Below are 26,721 nucleotides of genomic sequence, written 5' to 3' on the forward strand. Positions count from 1 at the left end.
GGTCAGTCAAAGCCACGCACCATCGACGCGACGCGCTTCGCCGCGGACACCTGCGAGAGCCGCTCGAGCACCTGTGCCTCGGGCATCTCGAGCTCCTCGAGTGTGTGTTGGATTTTGTCCTCGATGGCCTGCACGAGGCGCACGTCGTGCTCCGTCACAAAACTCACCGCCCAGCCCCGCTGCCCCTTGCGGGCCGTACGGCCCACACGGTGCACATAGTCTTCCCACGCCGCCGGCACGTCCCAGTTGACCACGAGCTCCACGTCCGGCACGTCTAGGCCGCGACTGCCGACGTCGGTCGACACGAGAATCGGCACACGCCGCGCGCGGAAGAGCTGCAGGTGCGCGAGGCGCTTCGACTGTGGCAGCATCGAGTGCAGAGACGCATTCGGCAGGCCGAGCTCCGTGAGCATGCGCGAGAGCAGCTCGACCGTCTTGCACCGCGCCGCAAAGATGATCGTAAAGGGGACGCGCGGCGCATCGGTCGGCGCCGCGTCCTTCGCCGGCGCATGGCTCCGGCCTCGCGGGCGGTACACGTCCGACGGCGCCGCATGCGCCGTCGGTGCCGAGTCGCTCCAGCACGGCGGGTCGTGCAGCAGGTGCACCAGGTAGGGCTCGCGCATGTGCGAGGGCACAAGCAGGTACTGCTGCGTCAGTGTCGCGGGCGTGGCGGTACTGGGTCAGTCGGCGGCACGTACTCCATCTCAATCTTGCGCAGCAGCGGCGGCAGTTTGCCCGCCTCGGGCTCTTTCTGCGTGAGCCGCTCAATTTCCGGCGTGAGTGTAGCTGTGAATAGGAGCGTCTGGCGCATACGCGGCGGCGGCAGCACGGAAAACAGGTACGCGAGCGCGGGCGCAAACGTCGCCGATAGGAGACGGTCCGCCTCGTCCAGCACGAGGTACTTGCACCGCTCCAGGCCCCATTCCTGCGCTGCACCGCTGGACAGCAAGTCCATGAGCCGCCCCGGAGTCGCCACAATAACGTGCGGCCGCTGCTCGGCGAGCTCGTTGGCCTGGCGCGTCATGTCCATGCCGCCCAGCACGAGCGCACACCGCAGGCCCATGCGGCTGCCCTGTCCGACCGCGAGAAACTGCTCATGCAGCTGCACACCGAGCTCACGCGTCGGTGTGAGGACGACCGCGTAGCCGCCAGCCATCTCCTTCATGAGCGTGTGCAGGATCGGCAGCGCAAAGGCAAGCGTCTTGCCGGAACCCGTCTGTGCGCCACCGATCACGTCGCGGCCCTCGAGGATCGCAGGGATCGTCGCAGCTTGAATGGGCATCGGCGTCGTGATCGAAAGCATCTTGAGTGCCCGCACAAGTGTCGGTGAGATGCCTAGCGCCGCGAAGCTCGGCGCCGGCACATCCGCCATGGTCGTCGTTGGGCCCCCAAGCAGGTGGAGGACCGTAGCGAGCACGCCGACCTCCCCCCACCATGACGCCGCCTGCGGAGCTCTATGCGGTTGCGTACGTACGGCCTGCTAATGCAGTGACTTTTGCTGTGCGTGTGTGGTGCTGATGCAGTGATCCCCATGGGCACACCGACCACGTCCGTCGGCGCGTACATCACCGAGTGCCAGCGTGTGCTGGCCAGCATGGCCAGCGAGGGGATCCACTACGAAGTGCGTGTACGCTGCTGACCCTAGCTCCAGTGCGTGTGAATGCGCTGACCGTCAGTGGCTATGGCACGAATCTCGAGGGCCCCATCTCGGCTGTGTGGCGCGCGCTCCAGCGGTGCCACGAGGCGGTGCATGCGATGGGCGTCGAGCGCATCGCCACAGACATCCGCCTCGGTACTCGCACCGATCATCCCGCACCGACGTCTGCGGCATCCGCTCTCACGGAGAACCAGCGCAAGCGCGATAGTGTCCTGCAGCGCCTCGCCGCGCCTCCGTAGCTGCCTGGGCGAAATGCGCCGAATTCTCCACCTGTTCGAGTCATTGCACCACCATGCTCCGCGCTCGCGCCTGGGCCAGCCGTGCACGCAGCGTCCGTGCGTACGCCACGAATGCGCGTCCCTGTGCCCGGTACTTGAATGTGACGCATCCTGATCTGATGAGCGCACCGCTGACTGCTGACGTCTCGCAGCAGCTCGCGCGCTTCGACGAAACGACGCTGGGCACCTATGTGCGTCCGCGCGTGGTGTTCACGCATGGCGCCGGCCTCGATCTGTACGCGGAGCTGCCGACCGAAACAGGCATGCCGCGGCAGTACCAGCGGTACCTGGACTTTTCTGCGGGCATCGCCGTCAACTCGCTGGGCCACGCGGATCCGCAGATTGCGGAGATCGCCGGCGACCAGGCCTCCAAGCTCGTGCATGCAAGCAACCTCTTTTACAACCAGTGGAGCGGCGAGATGGCGAGCCGTCTCGTGGCCATGACGCGGGAGCACGGCGGCCTCGGCGCTGCGCCGGGCTCGCGCGCTGCGCCTGGTGAGGAGCTGCAAGTGTTCCTCGCCAACAGCGGCACCGAGGCGAACGAGGCCGCGCTCAAGTTCGCGCGCAAGTGGGCCACGCACAAGAACGAAGACAAACGGCGCACTGTGCTTGTGTCCTTCCGCAACGGCTTCCATGGCCGCACGATGGGTGCGCTGTCTGTGACGCCGAACCCCAAGTACCAGGCACCGTTCCAGCCGCTGCTGGGCGACGTGCGCTACGGCGACTTTAACGACACGGCGCAGCTCGCCGAGCTTGTGCGCGACGATGTGGCCGGCGTGATTGTCGAGCCGATTCAGGGCGAGGGCGGTGTCCTGCCGGCCGATACCGAGTGGCTCGTGGCTCTGCGCCAGCGCTGCACCGAGGTCGGCGCAGCGCTGATCTACGACGAGGTGCAGTGTGGCCTCTTCCGCACCGGCACCATGTGGTGCCACTCGGCGATGCCCCTAGAGGCTCATCCGGATATGGTCACGATCGCGAAGCCGCTCGCGAACGGGTTCCCCATTGGCGCGGTGCTGATGCGTGCGCACATTGCGGCGGCCATCCAGCCGGGCGACCATGGGACGACGTTTGGCGGCGGTCCCCTGACGTGCCGCATTGCGCACCATGTGCTGGGGCGCCTCGCGGACCCTGCGTTGCGGGCGCGCGCGCAGGCCGAGTCGGCGCACCTGCAATCGCGCCTCGCGCGCATTGGCACACTCTTCCCCGACCTGGTCGATACCGCGGCGAGTCCGCGCGGACGCGGCCTGCTACTGGGCATGAGCATGCGCACGCCAGCGCACGCCGGTCGGGTCGTTGCGCTTGCGCGCGAGCGCGGTGTGCTGTTCCTGACGGCAGGCAGCGATACGGTGCGCTTTGCGCCCAGTCTGACGGTGCGCACCGAGCAGGTGGCGCATGCGATGGATGTGCTAGAGAGTGTATTGCTCGTGCTGCGCGATGAGGCTACGGCTTAGCAGTCTGGCGCGCCTGCTCCTCGAGGATCGCCTCGTTGATCTCGGCGAGCGGCACCATTTCCTTGGGGTCGATCAGGTGGTATTCGGTGACAAAGAGGAAAAAGTGCCGGTACGACGTGTTGAGGTGCACCTCGAGGCGCATCGCACACACGTGCGAAAAATGATGGTGATACACATGAGCATAGATGCGGAATAGGCGGCGCAATATGGCCTTGACGCGGTCCACAAACGACGGGGGGAACGGCGCGCCTGGCGCCACCGGGAACAGCTGCTCGTCGTCCATCTGCGCCTGCGCCCAGTTGAGCAGGCACTCGATATAGTCGGGCGCAGACAGGCGCGTCGAGCGGCGGTACTTGACGGACGTCGGGTCCTGCCAGTGGTACTCGAACCGGGGTCCTGCACACATCACAGGGCACTCGCGCGGCGTGCACTGCGTCAGCCCACGGCACGTACGAGCTCGGTCAATGTCCCGTACAAAATATTGAGATGATTGAAAAAGTCGATCGCTGCGTCAGCCTTCGACACGCACTGTGCACGGCGAGCCACTCCTCGAACAGCTCACCGTCCGGCACCTGGACGGCCACACGAAGGTTGCCGCTTCCCAGCGTCGACTCGGCGAGCCGCTTCAGCTGGCTGAGGTAAGTCATGGGGACGTACTAGGCCCTGCTACCCTCGTTGGCAGGCCGCTTCGGCAAGAACGCCGTTGGTCGTGCAAGCCTCGCAGTCAGCGGCGCCGCGTACCCCAACATGATCGCAGCGTCGCGTGTTGGTCGCCGCCGCCTGGGACATCGCGTTTGTCACGTGATCTAGAGCCTACCGAGCTCTGCGCCTCGGCTGTCCGCTCCTCGCTGGCCATGCACGGCCCCCGCGACTCGATGGACGGGGACGAGATCGAGCAGGAGAAGCTCATGTATGTGGCGTACTCTGACGATAGCCTGCATCATATCGACTCGGACCAGTATGGCCGCCCGGTCATGCACTCGGTGCCGAGTGAGGGTGTCGAGAACGCGTCTGCGCCACTGGAGCAGGGCTACGTGCCGCCTGCCCAGCGCGACGACCACCTCGATCACCAAGGGCGTCCTGAATGGCTGCGCAACATGACGTTGCAGGTGATGCCTCCACCGCAGCGCCGACTTGTTCGTCTTGGCACGCTCGTCGTCATCCTAGGTATGGTGGCGGGCCTCTTTTACTTTGCGCTAGGCCCGTCGTCGTCGGAGCCCGCGGCGGCAGCGCCAAGCACACAGGCCGCTACCACAGAGGCACACATCGACATGGCGTCACAGGCCGCCGCTACGTTCGGCACGGATGTAGGGTACCCCGGTCCGTATCGGGCGGGGGAGGCGCCGCACTTTGCCGACGAGATGGTCGCTGCGACGCCGACGCGTGGTGCCTCGCCGATCCAGACGGCCATTCCGCACTTTACACAGTTCCGCCCATTTGATCATATGGGCCCCCTTACGCCGTACAAATCGGCGCAGTTCGCTGGCGTCGACAACGCGCGGTACCTGGCGACGCCTCAGGCGGCGAACGGAACGTGCAAGCTATCGCAAGTGCACATTTTACATCGCCACGGCGCGCGCTACCCCACGCAAGGCGCGCCAACAGAGCTTGTCAAGGCACTGCTCGCCACGCGCCACACACTTGCCTTCTCCGGGCCCCTCGAGTTCCTCAAGACGTACGAGTACCGCCTGGGCGAGGAACTTCTTGTGCCGCTTGGCCGCGAGCAGCTGCACATGGCCGGTGTGCAAGCGGCGATGGACTATGGGCGTCTTGCGGCGGCCGACAAAGCGCAAGGGCGGCGCCTCTTTGTGCGTGCGGGCAGCCAGCAGCGCATTGTCGACAGTGCCCTGGCGTGGGTCACGGGCTTTTGGGGCGCATCGTGGGCGCAGCACACGGACATGGATGTGCAGATCGAGGCGCCCGGCTTTAATACGACCCTCGCGCCGAACTTTGCATGTCGCGCGGCCAAGGATGCGTTCCGCACGGAAGCGTACGTCAACGAGACGCTTGCCTCGACGGCGCACCGCCTGCAGAAATACGTCAAGGGCGCTACGCTGACGCCCATGCTGCTGTACGGCATGCAGCAGCTGTGCTCGTACGACACAGTCGCGTTTGGGCGCAGCGACTTTTGTGCGCTTTTCACGCGCGAGGACTGGCTTGCGTACGAGTATGGGTGGGACCAGCGCTTCTACTACGACTATGGGGCGGGCCACCCCACTGGTGCCGCAATGGGTCTGGGGTGGCTTGACGAGTTTCTGAGCCGCGTCACGCGTACGCCGTGGAATGCGACAACGCAGACGTCCGAGAACCGCACGCGCAATGCCAATGCGGCGCTCTTCCCGGTGGATCGTGCGGTGTATGCGGACTTTACGCACGACTCCGTGCTCACCAGTGTGCTGGCCGCGCTGCGCCTGGAGTCGTTTGGCACGCCGCCGCAGCGTGCCGACGAGGCGCGTGCATTCCGCACGAGCGAGGTCATTCCCTTTGCTGCGCGCCTCATCTTTGAGGTGTGGGACTGCGCGAGTCCTGTGCCGGCGCCGACCGAGACGCCACACAAGCGGCGCCTTCCGCTGTCGACGTACCCCCCCGCGCAGTATGTGCGGCTCAAGCTGAACGATGCGATTGTACCGCTGCGACAGCTGCACGGGTGCGAAGACCGCGCAGACGGCCTATGCACGCTACCGGCGTTCCTGCGCGCCCACGCGGATCGTCACGAGCAGGGCTGGTGGGGACACTGTACGTAGTCTATCGACTCCATTCGTTATGGAGGCCCAAGTCTTCGGCGCCGTTCATCGGGCCGCTGCAGCTGACGAGGCCCTCGGGCGCGGGCGCGGCCGGCGCGCCGCCCAGCTGCTGGGCGGCCTTTTTCGCCTGCTCGTTGTCGGCGCGGTGCTTCTCGAGGGTGGCGAGGTACGCCTCATTGACGCCGCCTGTGACGTAGACGCCGTCGAAGATGGAGCAGTCGAACTTGGTGAGCCCGGGGTTCAGCGAGCGCACCGACTCCACGAGCTCCTCGAGGGTCTGGTAGATGACTGCGTCCGCCTGGATCGACTCGGCGACCTGCTCGATCGAGCGGTCGTGCGCGACGAGCTCGTGGCGGCTCGGCATATCGATGCCGTACACGTTCGAGTAGCGGATCGGCGGCGCACAGCTTGCCATATACACCTTCTTGGCGCCAACGTCGCGGGCCATCTGGATGATCTCGCGCGACGTGGTGCCGCGCACAATACTGTCGTCGACGAGGAGCACGCTCTTGCCTGAAAACTCGAGCGCCATGGCATTCAGCTTGCGGCGCACATTCTTGCGGCGCACACTCTGTCCCGGCATGATGAACGTGCGGCCAATGTACCGGTTCTTCACAAAGCCCTCGCGGAACGGAATGCGGAGCGTCTGTGCGAGCTGCAGTGCGGCCACCCGCGACGTGTCTGGCACCGGGATTACGACGTCGATCTGCTCACCCTTGCTCAGCAAGTTGCGCTCCACGGCCTTGGCGAGGCTGTCGCCCATGGCCATGCGGCTGCGGTACACACTCACGCCGTCGATCACGCTGTCGGGGCGCGCAAAGTACACGTACTCGAAAATGTCGGGCGTGAACGCCTGCGAGTCGACGAGGGTGCGGCGCGTGCAGTTGGTGCGTGTCACGATCACGGCCTCGCCGGGGCGCACATCCTCCCAGCTCTCGAAGCTGAGCGAGTCGGCCACGACGCTCTCACTCGCGAAGCAATAGTCAAAGCCGTGGCCGTCCGGCGCCGGCGCGTCCGCGCGGCGCTTCGCCATGCCCAGTGGGCGGATGCCGTGGGGGTCGCGGAACGCCAGGATGCCAAAGCCTGCGATCATAGCGACACAGGCGTACGCCCCGACCGCCTCGGTCATGACGCCCTGGATCGCCGTGAAGATGTCCTCCTCGTTGATCCGCACCTTGCCCGTGCGCTGCAGGCGGTCCGCAAAGAGGTTGAGCAGCAGCTCCGAGTCCGAGTCCGTGTTGACGTGGCGGTGCGCGTCGGTGTCGAGCATGGTGCGCAGGCCATCCTGGTTCACCGTGTTGCCATTGTGCGCCATGACGATACCGTACGGGCTGTTCACATAGAACGGCTGCGCCTCGGCATGCGCAAATGAGCCGGCGGTGGGGTAGCGCACATGGCCCACGCCCATCGAGCCCACGAGGTTCGCCACGTTGCGCGGCTCAAACACGTCGCGGACCATACCGTTCGCCTTGCACTGGTAGAAGCGCCCTTTCGGGCCGCATGTCACGATACCGGCCGCGTTCTGGCCTCGGTGCTGCAGGACACCGAGACCCTCGTGTAGCTCCGTCGCAACATGCCCCTGCTGCAACAGCACGGCAATGATTCCACACATTCGCAGTGGGCGGAAAAGGGACGACCTGGGGAGCAGCGAGTCGCCCCACGTGGACAAAAAAATTTTACGGGCGATCAAGCAGCGTCGATCGCTCGGCACCTGCGCCACCGATCCTTCGTAGATGGCTTCCTCTGCGACGCGCCGCGTTCCTGAGCGGCGCCCGCCGCCCTGGCTGCATTTTGCGGCCGGAGGGTACGTCGTGTATACTTATGCAGCGCTGGTGGCATGTGTGGCGCCATCATCACGTCGCCTCTAGATGTCGTCAAGACGCGCCTGCAGTCTGATCTGTACCGTGATCGGCGGGGCATCCAGATCGCGCAGCGCGGGGCTGCGGGTGTCCTGCTGCGTGGGCTCCTGCAGTTTGTCGACACGAGCCGCCTACTGGTCGAGATCGCCGCGCGCGAAGGCTCGGGCGCCCTCTTCAAGGGACTGGGCCCCACACTGGTCGGTGTGATTCCCGCGCGCGCGATCAACTTTTACACGTACGGGAACGGGAAGCGCATCATCGCCGAGCACTGGCACGGCGGCGCCGAGTCGCCACTCGTGCACCTAAGTGCAGCCGCGCTTGCTGGCGTCCTGACTGCGACTGCGACGAATCCCATCTGGGTCGTCAAGACGCGCCTGCAACTCGAGTCGCAGCAGCTCGAGGCGCGCTCGCGCGCTGCGCGTGCAGCCGCTGTCGGCACGGTGCATGCACCGGCCAACGCAGTGCGTGCGAGTGCCGCAGCGCAGGGGCTCTCGCGCCGGGCGCTGTCGACCTCGGCGTGGCGCCATGCGCGGTTTTTCGAAGCGTCGCGGCCGCCGCCAGTTCCTACGACGAACGCGCTGCGCATGACGCTGACCATTCTGCGCACCGAAGGCCTGCGTGGCCTGTACAAGGGACTGAGCGCGAGCTACTTGGGCGTGTCGGAGAGCACGATCCAGTGGGTGCTGTACGAACAGCTGAAGCGGGTGCAGCAGCGGAATCGGGACCCATCTGTGCCGTCGGTGCTGCCGACGGTGAGCGCGGCAGGCACGGCCAAGATGATCGCCACCATCATCACATACCCCCACGAGGTCATCCGCACGCGCCTGCGGCAGGAGCCAGCGCACGGCGTGCGCAAGTACCGCCACCTCGTGCAGACGTTCCGTGTCGTGCTGCGCGAGGAGGGCGCGGCGGCGTTCTACGGCGGACTAAGTGCGCACCTCATGCGTGTGATTCCCAACGCGGTGGTGACATTCTCGATTTACGAGTTGGTGCTGCGCCTAGGCGCAAGTGCATAGTGTACGATAGGGTATCTATTCAGCCTGGTTCTCTCCAAACACGAGCTCCTCGTCGAACAGCTCGATGAACTGCTCATTCATGACGCGCACCTTGGGGCCCGCGTACCTGCGGTACTCCTCCAGGATCGCACTTAGGTTCCAGTGCTGCAGCTTGCGCAGGCACCCGATGACCGTGCCGGTGCGGTGCCGCCCGAGGTTGCACATCACAAGGCACGGGTACGTCGATGGCCGCACAAGCAGGTGCAGGGCCTGCAGCACAATCTCCTCGGTAATTGGATCCCACGCATTCGTGCTGTACAGCACACCGAGGTGGTGCATCTCAATGTTCTGGTCCGCACAAAAGTGCTGGCTGTGGTGAGTAGCGTGCACGTACAAGCCCACGTCCGGCTCCTCGGGCGCGAGCCAGATGACGCTCCTTAGGCCCAGCTTCTCGAGGAACGGAAAGTTCAGCTGGTCCGGCTGCCCGGAGCGGTACAGGCTCTCTTCGACCATGCCAAAATTGGGCGGCGGCACCAACATGGAGATGGGAGACTCCTCCACCTTGGCGGGACGCTACGACCTATTCTCCGTACACCTCGCGACGCAGCGAGGCCAGCTCTGCGTCGTCCCAGGGGTCTATCTCGGCCACACGCACGGCGTCGACGGCTTCGCGCATGTGCTGTGGATCTGTGGTGCCGCTCAGCACACATGTCGTGAGGCCGGGGAGGCCCATGCCCTGACTCACGAACGCGTAGACGACCTGTGCGGGCGTCAGGCCACGCTGCGACGATACGACGGCGACGGCGTCCGACTGGAGGAAGCGCTGGTTGCCGGTCAGCGTCCAGAACGGTTGGTACGTGACGCCCCGCGGCTGCGCCTCGAGCACATCGGCCGGGGGCGGAAACGCGTTCGGCGAGAGCACTGGCGAAAGGAGCCCGAGCAACGACACGTCGTGGCCCGTCGAGCTATGCCACCGGTTCTGCAGTACATAGGGCTTAATGCGCGCGCGCTCAAACAGCAGCGCAAATATGCTGGGGTCATACACGTCTGTGTGAGCGAGTGCACGTACTGCTGAGGCCAATGTGCCGCACGAGGCCCGCATCCACGAGCGCCTCCATGACGAGCCACGCCTCGAGCGTGCCTTGGAGCGTCGGCAGCGGCGAGTGCAGCAGGTAGCTGTCGAGGTACACGGCCTGCCGTGGCGCCTCGGCGTGCGTGGCGCCGGGGTTCGCGCGCACGGCGTACCGCGCGAGCAGGGCCCGCACGTCTGGCACCTGCGCACCAGGGTGCAGGTGGGCGAGGCTGCTCACGAAGCTCGGGCACACCTGGTCCGCGACGCTCGCAGCCGGGTCGTATGGCAGTGGCCCACTGGTGTCCTGGCCGCTCAGGGGCGTGAATCTGGTAAGTAGCACGACGTACTTGGTCTGGATCCAAACGTCCTCGCGCTGCAGCTGGAGCTCGCGGCACGCACGCGCGAGCCCTGCGCCGACGAGGTCCTCACGGTAGTGCTTGCGCTGGGCGGCCGTATCCACACCCCGGAACCCCTGTACGAATGCCTCATATACAAGGTCGCTCGTGCGTGTGCCTTTCCACGCGGTCCCGTACAGGATCCGCGGCATCGCAGGGAGCACTGGGCGCTTCGACATGGCCAGCCGGTGGCGTGGTGCGTGCGGGGCTACGATGGCGTGCTGCTTATCTAACTAGGTGCGGAGGCAGCAGCGCGTCATCTGGCGACGCAGCCAGAAGAGCACGCACCCCATAAACCGGAAAAATGCCAGGCCAAACGTCGACCAGAGCATGACCTTGAAGTAGATTTCCTGGTTCTGCCGGCCCTCGCGTGCCTCGGTATCGAGCTTTTCGCGTGGTCGGTAACTGTACAGGTTCATAATGACGGCCACGAGGATGGCGTTCGTAAGCAGCCAAAAGGCTACGAGGCGCGTGCGGAAGGTCTTGTTGCTGTCGTCCATGGTGGGCGTGCTCTCTTCGCTGATGCGCGGGAATGGGGAGACGGCGCGCGCGACCACGTCTCGGAAGCGCAGGTCCAGCGCCTCCTGCGTGAGGGCCACTTCCTCCACGGTCTCGACGTGCGCTGCACTGGGCGCGCCGCCGACGCTGGGGAGTGCGTCGGCCTTGTCGGCGCCTTTGGTGCCCCAGCTCACGTCGTGCAGGTTGCAGAATGCGTACACATTCATCACATTGACCATCGATGGCGCGAGCAGCGTGTACTGCACCGAGCTGGTGAGCATGTGCCATGGATCTGCGTATAGCAGCGAGGCGATCAGGTACAAGCCGAACATGGCCGCGAGCGAGGCGATGAGGACGGCCGTCGTGTTGCTGAGCACGACTGACGCATAGTCGCCGTTCTCGACGTGCAGACCCGCGAGTGACTGCACTGTGAGCCACAGGGAGATGCCGAGCGTGTACAGCCCCAGGACGCCAAACACCACGAACGAGATGGCGTATACGTGGTGCTCGCTCTTGGGCCGATTGCCGAGGGCCAGTACGAACTGCAGCGCAAGCGTGAAGCCGTACACCCACATGGCCACGAGGTTCACGTAGTGGAAGGCGATCAGCCACGCGTCAGAGAAGTCGCGCAGCAGGATGGACGGCAAGTACTGGATGATGATGGCGAAGGTGAGCCACATGTTGGCAAGCGCGAACCACGAGAGGATGAGCTGCGCCACGTTGTACAGCGCCTGGACGTGGAAGCCAAGCTGGCGCAGCACGCCGTGCTGACTGCGGTAGAAGCGGTAAAAGTGCACGAGGGCATACACGGACGCCGCAAACGACCCATTGAGCCAGCGGCGCCGCTGCGAAATGAGCTCGGCGGTGCGCTCCGGCACGTCCGTCTCGGCCTTGCTTGGCTTGACGTACGACAGCGTCCAGCGGTCGTCCGCCTTGGCCACCAGCTCAAAGCACAAAATGCGGTCCTCGGCAAGAAACATGTTCTTGCGGAATATGTTCATATGCTGGATCCCCTTGCGCCCGAGCCGCTCAGCCAGCGTGTGGTCGCCGTGGAAGTACTGCTCGAGGGGCCGCCCACACACGGCGCGGTAGCGGTACGCACTAAAGGCGCCGGGGAGTACGCTCACGTACCCAAACATGGACTCGAGCGGCTTGTCGAGGATGTTGCTGATCTTGTACTCAAAGTTCTGTGCGGCTACGAGCGGGTTGAGCAGCTTAGTGCCGTGCCGGATCATGGCATGGATCTCGCCGCACGCGCCGCCCAAGTGCGGATTGTTGTGGAAGGCCTCCCACAGGTAGTACAGTGCCTTGGAGCCCGGCTTGGTGCCTACGTCGATAAGCACCACAATCTCCGGCTGCAAGAGGCGGCCGAGCGCATGAAAGACCCAGCGGTGGCTGTTGATCTTTTTCGCATTCTTCTGCTTCAGGCACAGGATCATCTGCACAGGCACGAGGTTCGAGTCGTTGCCGGGCGTCGGCTGCACGAGCCGCGGCGTGGCGTCCACAGACACTTGTGTCGTGTACTCGAACAGGTGTGCGACGGTTTCATGTCCATTGATCTCGCGCTTCATGATGCCATCCTGGTACACGCCCAGCGTGGCCAGCACGTCGAGCGTCTCCTTATCGCACGGATCGATCCCATCAAACACGAGGGACACGACTATGCGTTGCCATGCAGGCCGTCCCTCCTCTTCACACGCGCGCCAGTAGCGCGACCAGCGGTGCTTGCAGAGGTCGCGGATGTTCTGCATGACACTGTGCAGTGTACGCGTCAGGAGATGGCGGTCCTCGTTGTAGTAGGTAAGCGCAATCAACAGCTCTGTCTCGCGGCCATACTCGCTCGACGTACGTAGACCCCACCCGTTCTCGCTCAAGAACTCATCAGGATCACATGTCACAGCCGAGTAGCGCAGATGCGTAAACTCCGTCGACTGGCCTTGTGCGCGGTACGCAGCTTCGACTGCGTTGGCAACGGGCGTCGGCACGGGATGGTCCACGATCCAGTGGCCGTCTGTCAGCTGTACCTGCCGCGTATCGCCATGCTCGGGCGGCTGCTGACGTGCGAGCCATCCCTCGCTTTGTGCGTGCCATGGCTCGACGTGCACGTCGGGCGGCAAGCCAAGGTGCAGCTCCGACTCGTCGGGATGGGAGAAGCTGCTCTTGGGCGGTAGGAGCGACTCATTGCTCGTGCGTTGCCACGTTGCAGGCGCTAAGTGTGGGTGTAGCGGCCCGCTGAACTCGGCCTCCTCGAGCGGGTATACGGACGAGAGAGACGCCTGGTGGCTGGGGGGCGGGGATCTAGCAGGAGGGCGTGGTCCTCGGAGGCCTTGGCGCGCCGGCGCCTGCGGTGACAATGGCAGAGGGCGCATTATGTGCTGCTCTACAAGCTCGTGAGGCCCCGCGGTCGACGACGACGGCCGCCGCGGCTCCATGGCGCTGGCTGGGCCAGCGGCCCCTGCGCAGGCACAGCCTCTGTTGGTTTCAAGAGGATGTGTCATGATGTGTCAGCGTTGATGACGCGCGGCCCGCGACGCGCGCGTCGCTCACGCCTCGCTCATGAGTGGGCCGCTGGATGCCATGGCGGCTGGCGAGCAGCTCATGCAGCTCGACCAGGCCATTACGCTAACGCTGCAGGAGATTGACGAGAATTTTGCACGCGCACACCAGGTCGTGACGGCGCGCATCTTGCCGGCGATGCGCGACTACGAAGCCTCGTGCTCTCAGACCTGGCAGGCCGCGCGTTTCTGGAAGCAGTTTTTTGAGGCGTCCGCCCAAGTGTCTTTGACGCAGCAGCCACTGGCGGAGCTGGATGATACGACCTCGATGTATGAGCCCGAGCAGGGGAACTCGGCGGTGCACAGCGGTGCCGAGCACATGACACGCGATAGCGACGAGATGCTCTCGCCGCCGCGGCTGAGCACGAGTCGCTATGTACCGCACAGCCAAGGCTCATCACTTGATACGCCATTTGAGCGCCTCCGACGCGATGTGGAAGCGAGTCGCGCAGAAGACACGACGCATTCGCAGGTCCTACCGGCCGCGGACCTCTCAGTGGCGAATGATCCGTCCATGGCGGTGAGTGATGTGCCGCGCTCATCGAGCCCCCTCAAGGCACGGCGCCGCCTGTCAGCACGCCCGCGCGTGAGTGTGGTGCCTGGCCAGGACGGCGTCCCAGCCAATCCGTTTGCGACCGGCGACACGGTGCGCATGTGGAATGGCATTGCCGACTTGCGTCGGACGCCCCTGCGTGCAGAGCGGGCGGCTGGCGCCACAGATGACGACGACGACGACACGTCGCTGGCTCTGCCAGATGGCATGTCGCCGCCCGTCACGATGCAGTTCAGTGTACCGCCCAGCACGTACCTGAAGACGCCGGCGCGCGAGGCGGCGCGGCGCGTCGTTGATGACCTGCTGCGCTCGGTCGGCGCGGAGGACACCGATGCATCGGCAGGTGAGGTATCGCTGCGCCCACCTCCCAGCTCTGCACGCCGTAAAAGTGTCGTTGAGACGCCATTGACCAAGCGCCGCACCTCGACACTCCAGCGTCGCGACTCGCTGCCTACGCCGCCGACGATCACGAAAGTATACCCCCCACCGGCCGATGCTGGGCGCAGCGACGGGACGATGCACAGCCGCGCCGGGAAGCTGCTGGACGAGGGCGAAGGGTGGCCACCGGAGCTCGCGCCGTCCCCTGCCACCAAGGCCAGCACGCTCGATGCGATGCTGGCGGACGAGGACGACGAGGACGACGAGCCCGTGGCGCCGCCGCCGTCGACGGGCCACAGTCGCTCGATCGAGGACGACACCTTGTTTGGCTTGGGAGCGCGGCGCACACCCTCGACCGCGCCAACGCCGACGACGGGCGGGCGTGCTCTCTCAAGTGCGGTGCGGCGGTCCAGTGCAGAGAGGCGTCTGCTCGGTGACTACTGAGTCTGTATATTCGATGGGCGTAGCGAGTTGTAGTGCTGTGGTTAGAACCGCGTACATACCTCTCCGAGACCATACATTTTGATGTGGTAGGAGATGAGCAGGGGCGCGCGCTCGCGGAACTCGTCGTCGCCAATCTTGACCACAGGCATGCCGGCCTGCACGATGTGAATGGGCGTGTACAGGACCTTGGACAGCGCAAGGATCTCAGGCTGGCCGCCCCACGCGGCGGTTGTCTCCATGGCGTCGCAGTATGCAAGGTACTTGCTCCTGGGATCAGCAGCAGAGCCGCTGCCGCTCTCCCCAGGCACGCCAGCGGCCTGCTCGTCGTAGTCAGAGATAAACGGCATAAATTCGTCCGCGTGCTGCCGCATATAGTTGGCTGCCGCCTTGCGCAGATTGGCATACGTGTACAGCTCCGGCGCAGGGTATCTCATGTTCATCTGGTCGGCAATGGCATTGTACAGACAGTGTCCATCCGGTGTGATTTCGTGCAGTTCCACATGGAGCTCGTGGCAGAGGCGCTGCATGGCCTCGCTTTCCACGGCGCCCTGGTCCACGGGCGGGTTCTCGAGGTTCTCCCGCTCCACCTCCGCACGGATCGAATCGAGACGCTCCTGCTCGCGCGCCTGCTTGCTCATCTGCCGCCGCTGCTGGCGGCTCATTTTCTTGCCGGCGTCTGCCATGGCGAGTGTGTCAGCGTCGCGCGGCGCGCGAAGCGATGGAATCGGGGAAATATGAGCTACGACTCTACTTGCACCGTACATGCACAATCGCACTGCCATGCTCCTCGTACTCTTGCCGGCTGATCCACAGCTGGTGGAAAGTACCGAGGCTCGCCAGGATGCTGCCACCCAGCCACGTGGAGTGGCGTCGCTCAGTGTAGTTACCGGGCGAATGGATACGAATACGCTGGCTCGGCGCAGCGGTGCTTAGGTCATAGCTCAAGCGGTCCATAAAGCCGGGCAGAAGCGTGCCGCCGCCCACGCACACAATGTTGCCGAACATGGCGGGACGCGAGTCGACGTCAACGGCCTTGGTGGCCTGCAGAATAAGGTCGGTCAGCGACTGGTATGGGTCGTCGCGTCTGGGCAGCACATTTGGCACATCCGCGTAGAGCCCGGGCGTGAGCACAGCCTCGGGTGCCTTGAAGCGCAGCGTACCGTACGCATCGTTGGAGCCATCGGGGAACTCGTACATCTTGGTCGGCCGCGCGGCAGCCTGCGCCTCGTCCCAGGGTGCCTCGAGCACCTGGCATACGGCCTCCTTCATGTCATTCAGTAGCTCCATCGTCTGGTACATGCGGAACGACGGTGCAGTCGCCTTTAAGCGCTCCTCACGGAGTGTCGCATTAGCAGGCGCACCGGGATCGCAAGGCTGCTTGTTCTTCACGAGGAACTGCGGCACAAGACTGTCGGCGAGCCAGCCGCTGCGGTTCTTGTCGCCCATCTCATGCGTGAGGCCCCACAGCAACGCCCGCGAAACGGCATCACCGCCGTTTGGCTGCGTGCAGATGCCCTTGCGCAGCACAAATCCATCGACGACAGGAATCGCCGACACTTGCGACGCCCCGACGTCGACGACCAGCGCCGTAGGCCGACCCGACGCAAAGGCGCTCAGCACTGTGCGGTTCGCAAGGTAAAATGCAGGCACACCGAGGCCCTCGAACGCGACCTCGGCCATCTTGGCGCGCACCGCCTTCGGGTTCGTTGACGGCTCGGTGAGCAGCAGCGGGTTCTCGGCAGGGTCCGCGGAGAGCACCTGCAGCGCATGGCGCGAGAGCTCCTCGAATGTATCGTAGTCTTGCACAATGCCATTCGCATCAAATGGCGTATCGATCTCGAGGCCACTACGCCAGAATGACACACCCGCGTCACCAATAAAGCGCGTGCGGCCCTGTCCGCGATCATACGACACGCCGCGCGGCAGTGCCTTTTTGGGAGCAGGTGGCGGCCCATCCTCTCCCGCCTCCGCCATACTCACGTCTCCATCCTGAGATGGCTCCGCGGCAGGAGCCGCGCTGCTCGCAGCCTTGTCTGCCTCGGCACGCTCTTCGGCCGTCATGGGCCGCCAGCCGTAGTGCGACGGAAGAATAGCGCGAGGCTGGTCCTCGCCTGCCCAGCCACCGCGGTACATCGATGCACCTGGATCTAGGACGATCGCATTAATCTCGTCGCCGCCATAGACGCCAGGCATCCTGCTGCTCGTTCGTCGCAAGGCGCCCGCGGCTTGCCCCCCTTGGGGCGACGCGTATCACGTGATGATATACGCCCGCGTCGCAGCGGCGGCTGCGCTCGCGCGGCTGCCTCTATGCTGCACGCGCGCGCGTTCACCCAGGAAAATGATCTGGATGCTCTGAGTCCTATGCGCACGCCTAGTACGCGTCGCGCACAAGGTCACTCACCTTCCAAGGTCGCCGGCAGCAGCCGCGCTGCGTCGCCGTTTAAGCGTGCGGATCGGGTTGGAAAACCTATGATCGGCTCGTCGTACACGGGCCGCAGCGCGTTTGGAGACAAGACGAATCAGTCTCCCGCCGCACGGTCGCCATCCAAGCGGGGTGCAGGCGATGGCCCATGGGGTGCTTCACCGTCCAAGACCCCATGGCAGGCGCCACCGATGCACCTTGTCACGCCCGCCGATAATATCGGGCGTGCAGGGCAAATCAAGGCGCATCTGGGAGAGACGACAGGCGCTCCTACACCCAATGAGGCCGACACCGAAGTGCCCGCCCCTGCCCTATCGGAGGAAGAGCTGTACCCGCCAGTGGGCGCTATGCCGTCGTCTGTGCATGCGCGTGGTACGTGAACTACCGCTTACTCCAGACCTTCCCTACGATTTCTCGCCGGCCCTTGATGGCCTACCGCGCGCATCTCAGGCAGCGTCCATGCTGGCTGCAGCACCTCTAGTGGGCCATACGCCTGTGTCAGTGCCCCTGCCTGTGCCAGTGGACGCCTCGGATCTGCTGACTGCCTATCCCACGCTTGCGGCGACGCGGCCTCGGCGCGCGGCCCCTGCACCTCACCCGGTGCCCCGGTCGCGCGCGCGCGCGGCTTCCTCGATGCGTCGTGCTCCTGCGCAGGACGCCCTCGCGCGTCAAGTGGATACCCTGGCCCGCTCGGGTGTGGTGGACGATTTTTTTGTATTGTGATATAGGCCCTAAGTTCGATTAACACGCAGCTTGTGGTGTTGAGGGAGGGTCATGCGCAGATAGTGCAAATGCTTTGCATGCGTTGCGAGCTGCTGCCCAATACCGTCGCCACTCCATGTGCGCTGCGCTGCATCGGCACCGTAGACGACGGTGCGCTCCGGCAGCTCCGTCGGCTCAAATTTTTGCATATCGCAGCCCGCGCCGATGACGCAAAAATTGCTCACACGCACATGCGCTGGGACATGACAGCCGACCTCGAATACGTTGCAGTTGCCGACAACCTCGCTGGCTACGCGGCATCCTACACGGATCCAATTGCCGTCGCCTACTTGTAGGCCGCCAGGGCCACTCGTCAGCTGTACACCCTCTTCCACAATGCAATTTTCGCCCAGGACAAGGGGTGCTAGAGACCCGTCGAGCTTGACGCGGGGATGCAGAACTGTACCGGTCTTGATGGTTACTGTGCCCCGGATATCCACATCCGCAGGCACTATTACCTTGGCATGGATTGTGATGCTACAGTGAGCCAGCAGCTACACACGAGTCAGGGGACATGCCAAGAGGGCGAACAACCTCCACAGGCGCTGGGGCCCCTATGTCTCCATGACACAAATGGCTGCCCACCCCATTTTGAGGGCTGTGGCCGTTGTCGAGCTTCATGATCCTGACACCGAGAGACGACGTAGTTTGTGTCCCTTGCGATAATATACCACCCTGTCCCCCGTGCACGGCTCACCAGCAGTGCCAGCAACTGTATCCCAACGACTGTCATATCTGCCCGTCCAATGTGTGTGTCACGAGGCCCCATGATGAAGCCCATTCCAAGGGCATAGTAGGCGGTGTCGTCGGCGCAATCGTTGCTGCCATTTTCGTGGGTTTTGCATCGTATGTAACTTGGAAGGTGCTCTCCATCAGGCATCAGCGCCGATCGAAACGCCTGTCAAGCCAAGATAAGGCGAGTGTCATGTCGATCTCCGCGCCCCAGCCCATGACACAGGTTGTGCTGCACGATACTATGCAGGGCCCGCCAGCACATTTTTACAGCCCGCCGCTCACGTCGGCTGCGCCGGCCCAGGACGACCCGCTCACGACATCGATAAAGCCAACGAGCGCAATGTACCGCATTTCAGAGGCCACAGAAACGAGTACACAAGTGCGTTCTACGCCATTGGACGCGGGTTCTGGGCCTCAATGGGAAAGAGCGTGGCCTGATGTGCCACAAGACGAGCTTCCTTTGCGGCGCGTATTTGACGCTACGTTCCCAGACACTCCTACGCCGGTCCAGACGCAAGCAACGCGGGTCACGCTTAGCAAAGCATGTCCGCGGCTCGTCCGCGGTCCAGTGTACAAATGAACCAAAACTACCTTCTATAGAGAGACACTCACCACGCTGATGTGCGCATCGTCCTTGCTCGAAAGCGAGACGTTGCCCTGCGAGGACAGCTGCACATACTTGTGCGAGCTGAGCTCCTGGATCGCGTGACCCTGACCGTTGCCCTTATCGGTCAGCGAGAACGACGCGGCATGGCTCTTCTTCGAGGTGAAGTGCAGCGACGAAGTCAGGTACTGCGTCGAGTTACCGGCCGTCGAAATCAAGTAGCGGTTGTCCTTCGGCTCAGTGCCCTGCCAGTGGATGACAAACAGCTGCTTCTGGGAGTAGTCACCCTCGTCCTTGGCTGTCTGTAGCTTATCGCCTGAGTGCGAGAGACGGCGGCCCGACGAGCTGAAGCTGAGGTAGCGGCCCTCAGTCAGGTTGCCACGGACCATCTTCACACCCTTCTCTGTCTCAAGTGTCTTGTGCACATCCTGCTTGCCGTAAGGCACCTTGGGCTGCACATCGCCCTTAAACTTGAGCAGGCACTGCCAAGCACCGTTGTACGTGTCGGTGATCGGGTCCTTCTTCGCCGTCGGCACCTCAGGCACATTAGGCACGCTCGGGTTCTTCTTGCTGAAGTCAAACGCCCTCACCAGATCACTCAGGTGCTCACGACGCCACTTGTTCATCTCCTTCACGTGGAACGGCTTGCCAATTGCCTCGGCCCACTTCTCCAGGAACAGCGTCTGGCTCTCGTGCGATGACACCTCCGTGAACACACCACCATCGCGCGTGTACGGCGAGATGATGTAGAAAGGCAGGCGGAAACCGGGACCGGTCGGGCGCAGCGTACCGTTCGCGTCAAAGGGGTCGTTGAGCCATTCGCCCGGGGTGCCCTTCGGCGCATGGGGGGCCATAACGTGGTCGGCCCAGCCACCCGTCTCATCGTACGAGACAATCAGGGCAGTCTGGTTCCAGTTCTTACCAGTCATGACAGCCTCTGCCACCTTGCGCTGCAGCCACGCACCGTCCTGAGGCGTGTACGGCGGGTGCTCCGACAGGTACTCGGGACCGACAATGTACGAAACCTCCGGGAGCGTGCCGTTCTTCGCAGCCTCGTAGAAGGCATCGAGACCGCTGTAAGAAAGAGCGCGACGAGCAAGGTCGGTCTTGTTCTTCGCGGCCACCTGGTACTGGCGCCATTCAACAAGAGTGTTGTCGCCAAAGTTGTCGTAGTTCTGCCAGACCTTCCAGTCAATGTTGGCTTCGCTCAGGTACTCAGGCACAGTCTTCCAATAGAGGGGACGGCACGAGTACTTGGCCCCGTCCTCGCCCTTCAAGCAGTAAGGGTCACGGTTGTTTTCCAGCACCGTACCACCCAGGTCCGTGTTGCCGCCAACCGAGCTACCGTTCGCGTTGATGCTAGTCGAGAACCAAGTCACACGGTTGGGGTCCGTCGAGGCAATCTGGCCCTCAAAGTACGAGTCGCCCACCACAAAGTTCTCCGCAAGCGAGAAGTGGACAGGGACATCCGAACGCTTGAAGTAGCCAATGCTGTACGGCGTGTTGTTCAGCGCCCAGCGATCAATGTTGCCGTCGTTCCATGCGGCGTGGTTCTGCTGCCAAGAGTTTGAGCCAGCCAGCATGCACTGCGCACGCTCAGGCCAGTCCTTACCCTGGTAACCCAGGTACCAGGGCAGCAGCTCCGTGACGTTCTCCGGAGGAGAGTAGTCGTTCGTAGGTCCACCACTGACTGTCGCCATCGACGAGTTCACCGGCTGGTGGAAAACCGACTTGCCGGTGTTGTTCGACACGCGCACGTTGGGGTCCTGGAAACCACGCACACCAGCCATGGTACCAAAGTAGTGGTCAAACGCACGGTTCTCCTGCATGAACAGGACAATGTGCTTGATGTTCGAGAGATCATCGGCCAGAGCGGGTACAGCGGCCGCCGCAGCCAGAACCAACGCCTGAGACACACGCATGTCGGTGGTGGGTTGTGTGGGTCGGGGGGCCCGACGGACGCAATTGTGCCCGTTACTTAGGGCTGCATGAGCGAAATGGTGGACGAGGTCGGATTCGCACGTGCACCAATCATATGGGTGGGTTATAATTTGCGACGCGAACCTGGCCAAATTTTGAGGGCATTTGTCATCTACGACGGCTGTACATAATTGCGAGGCTTACATACATCGGGGGAGAAGTGGCTATGGGACGCAGGTTATACTTGGGGTGCTGAGGATCTGCGCGACCTAGATATCAACGGAGCTTCCGCAGACCACGGGAAGTGAAGGACAGGTGTAGTGAAGAAAGAGTTGGTGTCGTCTGCAATGCCCGAATAAGCATTGTACCAAGCGATGAAGGCGGTGGTAATGCCAAACGCACCATCAAGGCGTGTAAGGGTCACACTCGCATTCGAGCCATCATTGAATAGAAGCGCCAGGCCCGAAAAGAGATACGTCAAGTCCAGGGCAACGAACAATGATAAGAAGGCGACAGTTGATTTAGCGGTCATGAAAGCCATGATCGTGGTAAAGATAAACCATCCAAGCTCGTAGAGGCCGAGTGTGTTCATATAACCGGCCATCCCTTCCGTCTTGACAAGGGTGTCCTGGATTTGAAAGCCGCCCGGCGTCAGAATGATAGCGTAGGTGACCCAATAGGCACCATAGGAGGTCAGCGTTGTCGCTCCAAACGTGTTTCCTATCGCCATTTCCCACATCCCTGCGAGAATTTGAATGAGACCACCATATATGAGCCCAACTGATATCATAATTGCGTTGCTAGACAGCCCTTTCGTGCCAAGATTGATGAGAGCGAGAATGAAGTTGCACATGGCCATACCACAGAGGCCCAGAGGCGCTGGGTTGGGCCGCTTGCGATCTTTCCGCGGGTAAAGTCCTGGCTGAAATTCACCGCCAAATGCACGATTGTACTGATCCTCCAGATCCCGAAAGCGAGCATGAAGACTCTCGATATTTGAAGCGTCAAGAATTTGGCTGGACCGATCGCGACGTTCCGAAAGTGCCAAACACTCGTTGGCAGTGTTTTCCGGACCTGTGTGCATATTATCCCTCATGTAAGAAGCATTGGAATCAAAGTCCCAATTCGACACATGGGAAGTAGGCTTTCTTGAACCCGTCGTCACCATGAGACACGGAGGAAGCAACAGGGTCCATCTCTGCTCACACGCGACATTCACCCAATCTGAGCAAAATCCGCGACACACGTGAGATCCATCACGTGGCTATGTGAACCATCGAGTGCACGTAAGCGGAGGATAGATTCGTGATTTCTGATTGGTACAATCTGGATGATGCCACGAGGTATACAAAGGCGGAGACCAGATATAGGCTCACTTGGCCAATCACAGCGCTACAATTCAGCTTCACTTCATTCGGTTGTGAGATACCACGCACTTTTATAATATCGTATATATTATGTCAGAATAATACACAGCGGCTCGCGGTGCAGCCTTCGACAGTTATCCTCTTTCTCTATAATGGCTGAGAGTGGTGCGCAAGAGGCCACCTCGAATCCTGATTATGGAATTCCGGACCCCAAGTCATTCTCTCCGGAGCCATCGCAAAAGTATGAAACGGTGGTGCCGGAACGCGACATCAATCGACCCGGAACGCCGGAAGTAATTCTGTTTTCGGGCGAGCGAAATGAGCACCAGAAAGTGACGTCGGGTCTGCAACGTAAATTGGCCCATTACAAGTACGGCAAGCCCAACAACGTGGAATTGCGTATCAAGCCGGTGGTCAAGGAAGGGCAGGTTGAGCTTACGCGGGAGCTGGCCTTCGATAAAACAGCGTTTAGCTTTCCGTCCTGGAAGAAGTGGATGATTCTCTCTGTTATTGCTATGGTGCAGATTAGCATGAACTTTAATACCTCCATCTATCCGAACGCCACGTCTATGATTCCCGACGATCCTCGTTTCGAAGGTGTGAGTGAACAAGCAGCGCGTGCGAGTCAGATGATCTACCTGGTTGCCTATGCGTTTGGTTCCGAGCTCTGGGCCCCTTGGAGTGAGGAGCTGGGACGATGGCCGATTCTTCAGGCCTCTATGTTCCTGGTTAACATTTTCCAGCTGTGGGCCGTCTTTGCCCCGAACTATGAGAATTTGCTTGCTGCACGGTTTTTCGGCGGTCTTAGCACTGCCGGTGGTAGTGTGACGTTGGGTGTGGTGGCTGACTTGTACGACTCGGACGACCACCAATATGCCATTGCTTTTGTGGTGTTGTCTTCAGTTATTGGTACATCGATTGGTCCGTTCATTGGTGGTATCGTGCAACAGGTGATGCCATACAACCCCTTGTACTGGATGTTCTGGCTGATGCTCATTTTTGGTGGTGCGACACAGCTGGTGCATGCGCTGGTCGTTCCGGAGACGTTGAATACAGTCTTGCTGGATCGGGAGGCCAAGCGTCTTCGCAAGGCAGGTCAAACGCAGTACTACGGCCCCAACGAGCTGCGTCCGAACCGATTCAGCATAAAAGAGATCGGCATTTACTGGATGCGCCCCTTCTACATGTTCGTGACGGAGCCGATTGTGCTGTTTCTGTCGCTGCTTAGTGGATTCTCGGATGCTCTGATTTTCATCTTCGAGATGTCGTTTGACCTCGTATTCGCACAGTGGTTCGGTACTAATCACCTAAAGATTGGGCTTATGTTCTTGTCGATCAACATTGGGTACATTGTCTCATTCTTCTCGTTCTTCCCTACAATCATGCATCAGCGCCATATGCGTCGTGCGGCACCTGAAAAGATTACGCCTGAAGCCCGCCTGTGGTGGCTATTGTTCTTGGCACCGTTGGAGATTATTGGTCTGTTCGGTTTTGCATGGACATCGCTTGGACCCCCCCAAGTCCATTGGATTGCACCCCTTGTCTTTGCCTTTCTCATTGCTATTGCTAACTACGCCATTTACATGGCTACCATTGATTATATGGTGGAGTCATATGGCATGTACTCGGCTTCTGCGACAGGTGGTAATGCGCTGGCGCGTGATCTGCTCGCCGGTATTTCAGCGATGTTCGCTGTGCCCATGTACGAGGGTATGGGCAAGTCAAACTCGTACGAATGGGCTAGTACGCTATTGGGCTTCATTTCGATCCTTGTGATTGTTCCTATTTTCGTATTCTACTATCATGGTGAGGCCATTAGAGGTCGCTCCAAGTTCGCCCAAGCCCTCAACGAGGAAAAGCATCAGCCAGGCCCGCCCGAGCCGCCGGAGGAGGTGGGTGCTGAACAGAGAGATGTGGAAAAGCAACATTAATGCATCATTTTGCAACAGTACTTTCATAGCATAATAATGATTGACCCACTTCGACTTGTGGCCTTGTTACGAAGCTACGGATAGTAGACCATCCTATCCTTAAGGATCGACTGGGGGCAATAAGCTACTGATGAATTTGTCCAAGTCATAGTCGTTCAGGGGCAACTGCCCCATAGGATCCCAATCCTCTTGAAAAGTGTCCCAAAGATATCCAGGAAGAGGAGTTGAAACGTCATCACTAGCAACTGAGGCGCCAAAGTGATCCCAAAGCGTGACTTCATTGGATGTACCCCCGTCCTGACCAGAGTGGGGCCCTACGCTCAAAATTGGATAATGATTAGCGTTATTTTCTTGGTGCTGTGACGACTTTGGGTCCGCCATAAGAGACGAGAGACTGGATTTTCCTGTCATGACATTCGTTAATAGAGATATTGGCTCGGAGGAACTGGAATCTTGCATTTCCGTTTGAGGATCATTTAATCTTTTTGCCCAGAGCAATATCCCATTCTCACCGTCTGTTTGCAATAAAGAATTCGTAGTTTTCATAACATGCATAGAGGCTCGCAGTAGGGCGGTGTAACCTTCCCGGGCTGACACAGATACGGGAGAAAGGAAATGCAAAATTTTGCTCAATGTACATAGATCTTCCACAATAAACTTTTGATTCGGATCCGCAGGCTTTGGAAACTCTCGCTCATGTGCCATGGACAAATGCGTCACCAGCAGTAGTGCAGCCACACAACACCATCGGGAGGCAAACTGAAAATGGTTAGCCATTCGAGAAAGCGATCCTTCGCTCTTGTCATCGTCTTTGATGGACAATGAACATTGAAAGATATCTCTGAAAAGATGTAGTAGGAATAGGGCGCTTTCAAAGCAAGTATTTTTGGACAAGGAAAACTCATCGTTGTCCCAGCCGCGAACGTAATATGGTGCATGAAGGTGGATGAGGAGGTAATGTAAGAAGGCAATGCCGAACTTGGACCTGACAATATGGGGAGAATTTTCATTGTCTGGGGTAGATGCATTGAGAACACCCTGGAATATTGCCATGGCATCTAGGATATCTTGATGCAGTTCTTCGGTGTTACTTTTTGTCCTGTTCAAAGAACGTGATAGAGTAGTGGTACGAAAAGATAGTCGTGCACAAAGTAGACGACACAGAATCGATTTAGGAAGATAGCGGCAACGATTTTGATCTGTTCCAAAAATAGAAGGAAAGCGTTCCTTATCCACGTTAATAATCGGATGTCTCTCCATGACACTCATAAGATCCCAATCGCTGGCACATAAAAGAGCGAACCACCTTACATGTCTCTTTGCCTTGTCATACTCCATCTGCTCGGGCGGCTCTTGGTTAAGGCCGAGCAGAGCGGAGACATTCATAGCCTGGAATAATAATTCGGCCGCTGTCAACGGCCGGAGAGCGTACATAAAATTCGTCAAGAGTAAGGCTGCAATAAGAACAAATGTTGGATCAGGTGCTTGGTAGATGTTAAGACTAGCAAGTCCATTCAAAGATATATGGATGTAGTCAAGAAGATGAGATTTTTTATTTACGTGTCGGATGAGGCTGTGGGAATAAGCCGAGGCGGATGCAAACATGATTAGACATAAAGAGCATGAGTACATGCATTGATGGAGTTGTTCTTGATCATAGCGGAATATTGTGTCTGTGTGCTCTGATAGCATATCTTTGAATCGAATGACATGATAAAGATGGTAATGCGCCAAACATGAGCCCACAACGTCGTCCAGGCAGTCCACATTGGCTAAGAACGTGTTAACCAAATCTTTCATTACCTGCACAGAAGGTAATAATGCATGAATCATAAGCAGAAGTTCTCTGGTCCTGTGAATGTCAGAGGTATGGAATGACAGCGATACCGTCTGTTTCTCGTCGTGGATGTTCCGCAGTTTTTCCAAATTCACGCCACCAGCTCTTTCAGATAGAGATGTACGGTTTTGTTCGTTAGATGATGTGCACTGAGCTGTTTCTCGCAAAATGGAGTTCAAAGACTGTATAGATGACTCGAGCGCTTCGATCCGCTCCAGCACGTCCGCGGAGTCTAATTGCAGACTCGAAGACAGTGGCCTTGTA

The 26,721-nt window shown here is 60.8% G+C and overlaps 14 protein-coding genes across 14 annotated transcripts; 6 read left to right on the plus strand and 8 right to left on the minus strand.

Annotated features, from left to right (window-relative positions):
- Window positions 1-2: 2 nt before the first annotated feature.
- Window positions 3-1,372, minus strand: MSY001_1783 (uncharacterized protein; the record flags this gene model as incomplete). Its single annotated transcript, XM_018883602.1, has 2 exons — window positions 3-675; window positions 699-1,372. 2 exons carry the CDS (start codon window positions 1,370-1,372, stop codon window positions 3-5), a joined length of 1,347 nt encoding a protein of 448 aa, XP_018740345.1.
- A 159-nt stretch (window positions 1,373-1,531) lies between these two features.
- On the plus strand, window positions 1,532-1,896 carry MSY001_1784 (uncharacterized protein; the record flags this gene model as incomplete). Its single annotated transcript, XM_018883603.1, has 2 exons — window positions 1,532-1,625; window positions 1,652-1,896. 2 exons carry the CDS (start codon window positions 1,532-1,534, stop codon window positions 1,894-1,896), a joined length of 339 nt encoding a protein of 112 aa, XP_018740346.1.
- Window positions 1,897-1,949: 53 nt separating this feature from the next.
- MSY001_1785 (uncharacterized protein) lies at window positions 1,950-3,386 on the plus strand (the record flags this gene model as incomplete). Its single annotated transcript, XM_018883604.1, has 2 exons — window positions 1,950-2,026; window positions 2,060-3,386. 2 exons carry the CDS (start codon window positions 1,950-1,952, stop codon window positions 3,384-3,386), a joined length of 1,404 nt encoding a protein of 467 aa, XP_018740347.1.
- MSY001_1786 (uncharacterized protein) lies at window positions 3,376-4,033 on the minus strand (the record flags this gene model as incomplete). Its single annotated transcript, XM_018883605.1, has 3 exons — window positions 3,376-3,816; window positions 3,840-3,892; window positions 3,916-4,033. 3 exons carry the CDS (start codon window positions 4,031-4,033, stop codon window positions 3,376-3,378), a joined length of 612 nt encoding a protein of 203 aa, XP_018740348.1.
- A 207-nt stretch (window positions 4,034-4,240) lies between these two features.
- On the plus strand, window positions 4,241-6,130 carry MSY001_1787 (uncharacterized protein; the record flags this gene model as incomplete). The annotated part of the gene is made up of 2 exons (XM_018883606.1): window positions 4,241-4,296; window positions 4,321-6,130. 2 exons carry the CDS (start codon window positions 4,241-4,243, stop codon window positions 6,128-6,130), a joined length of 1,866 nt encoding a protein of 621 aa, XP_018740349.1.
- Window position 6,131: 1 nt separating this feature from the next.
- On the minus strand, window positions 6,132-7,742 carry MSY001_1788 (uncharacterized protein; the record flags this gene model as incomplete). The annotated part of the gene is made up of 1 exon (XM_018883607.1): window positions 6,132-7,742. The coding sequence occupies one exon, from the start codon at window positions 7,740-7,742 to the stop codon at window positions 6,132-6,134; it is 1,611 nt and encodes a 536-aa protein (XP_018740350.1).
- Window positions 7,743-7,967: 225 nt separating this feature from the next.
- On the plus strand, window positions 7,968-9,005 carry MSY001_1789 (uncharacterized protein; the record flags this gene model as incomplete). Its single annotated transcript, XM_018883608.1, has 1 exon — window positions 7,968-9,005. One exon carries the CDS (start codon window positions 7,968-7,970, stop codon window positions 9,003-9,005), a length of 1,038 nt encoding a protein of 345 aa, XP_018740351.1.
- A 15-nt stretch (window positions 9,006-9,020) lies between these two features.
- On the minus strand, window positions 9,021-10,630 carry MSY001_1790 (uncharacterized protein; the record flags this gene model as incomplete). Its single annotated transcript, XM_018883610.1, has 3 exons — window positions 9,021-9,545; window positions 9,580-10,031; window positions 10,054-10,630. The coding sequence occupies 3 exons, from the start codon at window positions 10,628-10,630 to the stop codon at window positions 9,021-9,023; spliced, it is 1,554 nt and encodes a 517-aa protein (XP_018740352.1).
- Window positions 10,631-10,684: 54 nt separating this feature from the next.
- CHS1 (Class I chitin synthase-like protein) lies at window positions 10,685-13,381 on the minus strand (the record flags this gene model as incomplete). The annotated part of the gene is made up of 1 exon (XM_018883611.1): window positions 10,685-13,381. The coding sequence occupies one exon, from the start codon at window positions 13,379-13,381 to the stop codon at window positions 10,685-10,687; it is 2,697 nt and encodes an 898-aa protein (XP_018740353.1).
- Window positions 13,382-13,505: 124 nt separating this feature from the next.
- On the plus strand, window positions 13,506-14,879 carry MSY001_1792 (uncharacterized protein; the record flags this gene model as incomplete). The annotated part of the gene is made up of 1 exon (XM_018883612.1): window positions 13,506-14,879. The coding sequence occupies one exon, from the start codon at window positions 13,506-13,508 to the stop codon at window positions 14,877-14,879; it is 1,374 nt and encodes a 457-aa protein (XP_018740354.1).
- Window positions 14,880-14,920: 41 nt separating this feature from the next.
- On the minus strand, window positions 14,921-15,562 carry MSY001_1793 (uncharacterized protein; the record flags this gene model as incomplete). The annotated part of the gene is made up of 1 exon (XM_018883613.1): window positions 14,921-15,562. The coding sequence occupies one exon, from the start codon at window positions 15,560-15,562 to the stop codon at window positions 14,921-14,923; it is 642 nt and encodes a 213-aa protein (XP_018740355.1).
- A 64-nt stretch (window positions 15,563-15,626) lies between these two features.
- On the minus strand, window positions 15,627-17,072 carry MSY001_1794 (uncharacterized protein; the record flags this gene model as incomplete). Its single annotated transcript, XM_018883614.1, has 1 exon — window positions 15,627-17,072. The coding sequence occupies one exon, from the start codon at window positions 17,070-17,072 to the stop codon at window positions 15,627-15,629; it is 1,446 nt and encodes a 481-aa protein (XP_018740356.1).
- A 2,320-nt stretch (window positions 17,073-19,392) lies between these two features.
- MSY001_1795 (putative phospholipase C) lies at window positions 19,393-21,231 on the minus strand (the record flags this gene model as incomplete). The annotated part of the gene is made up of 1 exon (XM_018883615.1): window positions 19,393-21,231. The coding sequence occupies one exon, from the start codon at window positions 21,229-21,231 to the stop codon at window positions 19,393-19,395; it is 1,839 nt and encodes a 612-aa protein (XP_018740357.1).
- A 1,610-nt stretch (window positions 21,232-22,841) lies between these two features.
- Window positions 22,842-24,620, plus strand: MSY001_1796 (uncharacterized protein; the record flags this gene model as incomplete). The annotated part of the gene is made up of 1 exon (XM_018883616.1): window positions 22,842-24,620. The coding sequence occupies one exon, from the start codon at window positions 22,842-22,844 to the stop codon at window positions 24,618-24,620; it is 1,779 nt and encodes a 592-aa protein (XP_018740358.1).
- Between the last annotated feature and the right edge of the window lie 2,101 nt (window positions 24,621-26,721).

This window comes from Malassezia sympodialis, genomic scaffold, assembly GCF_000349305.1.
Source record: "Malassezia sympodialis ATCC 42132 genomic scaffold, msy_sf_8, whole genome shotgun sequence".
NCBI classification, from domain to species: Eukaryota; Fungi; Basidiomycota; class Malasseziomycetes; order Malasseziales; family Malasseziaceae; genus Malassezia; species Malassezia sympodialis.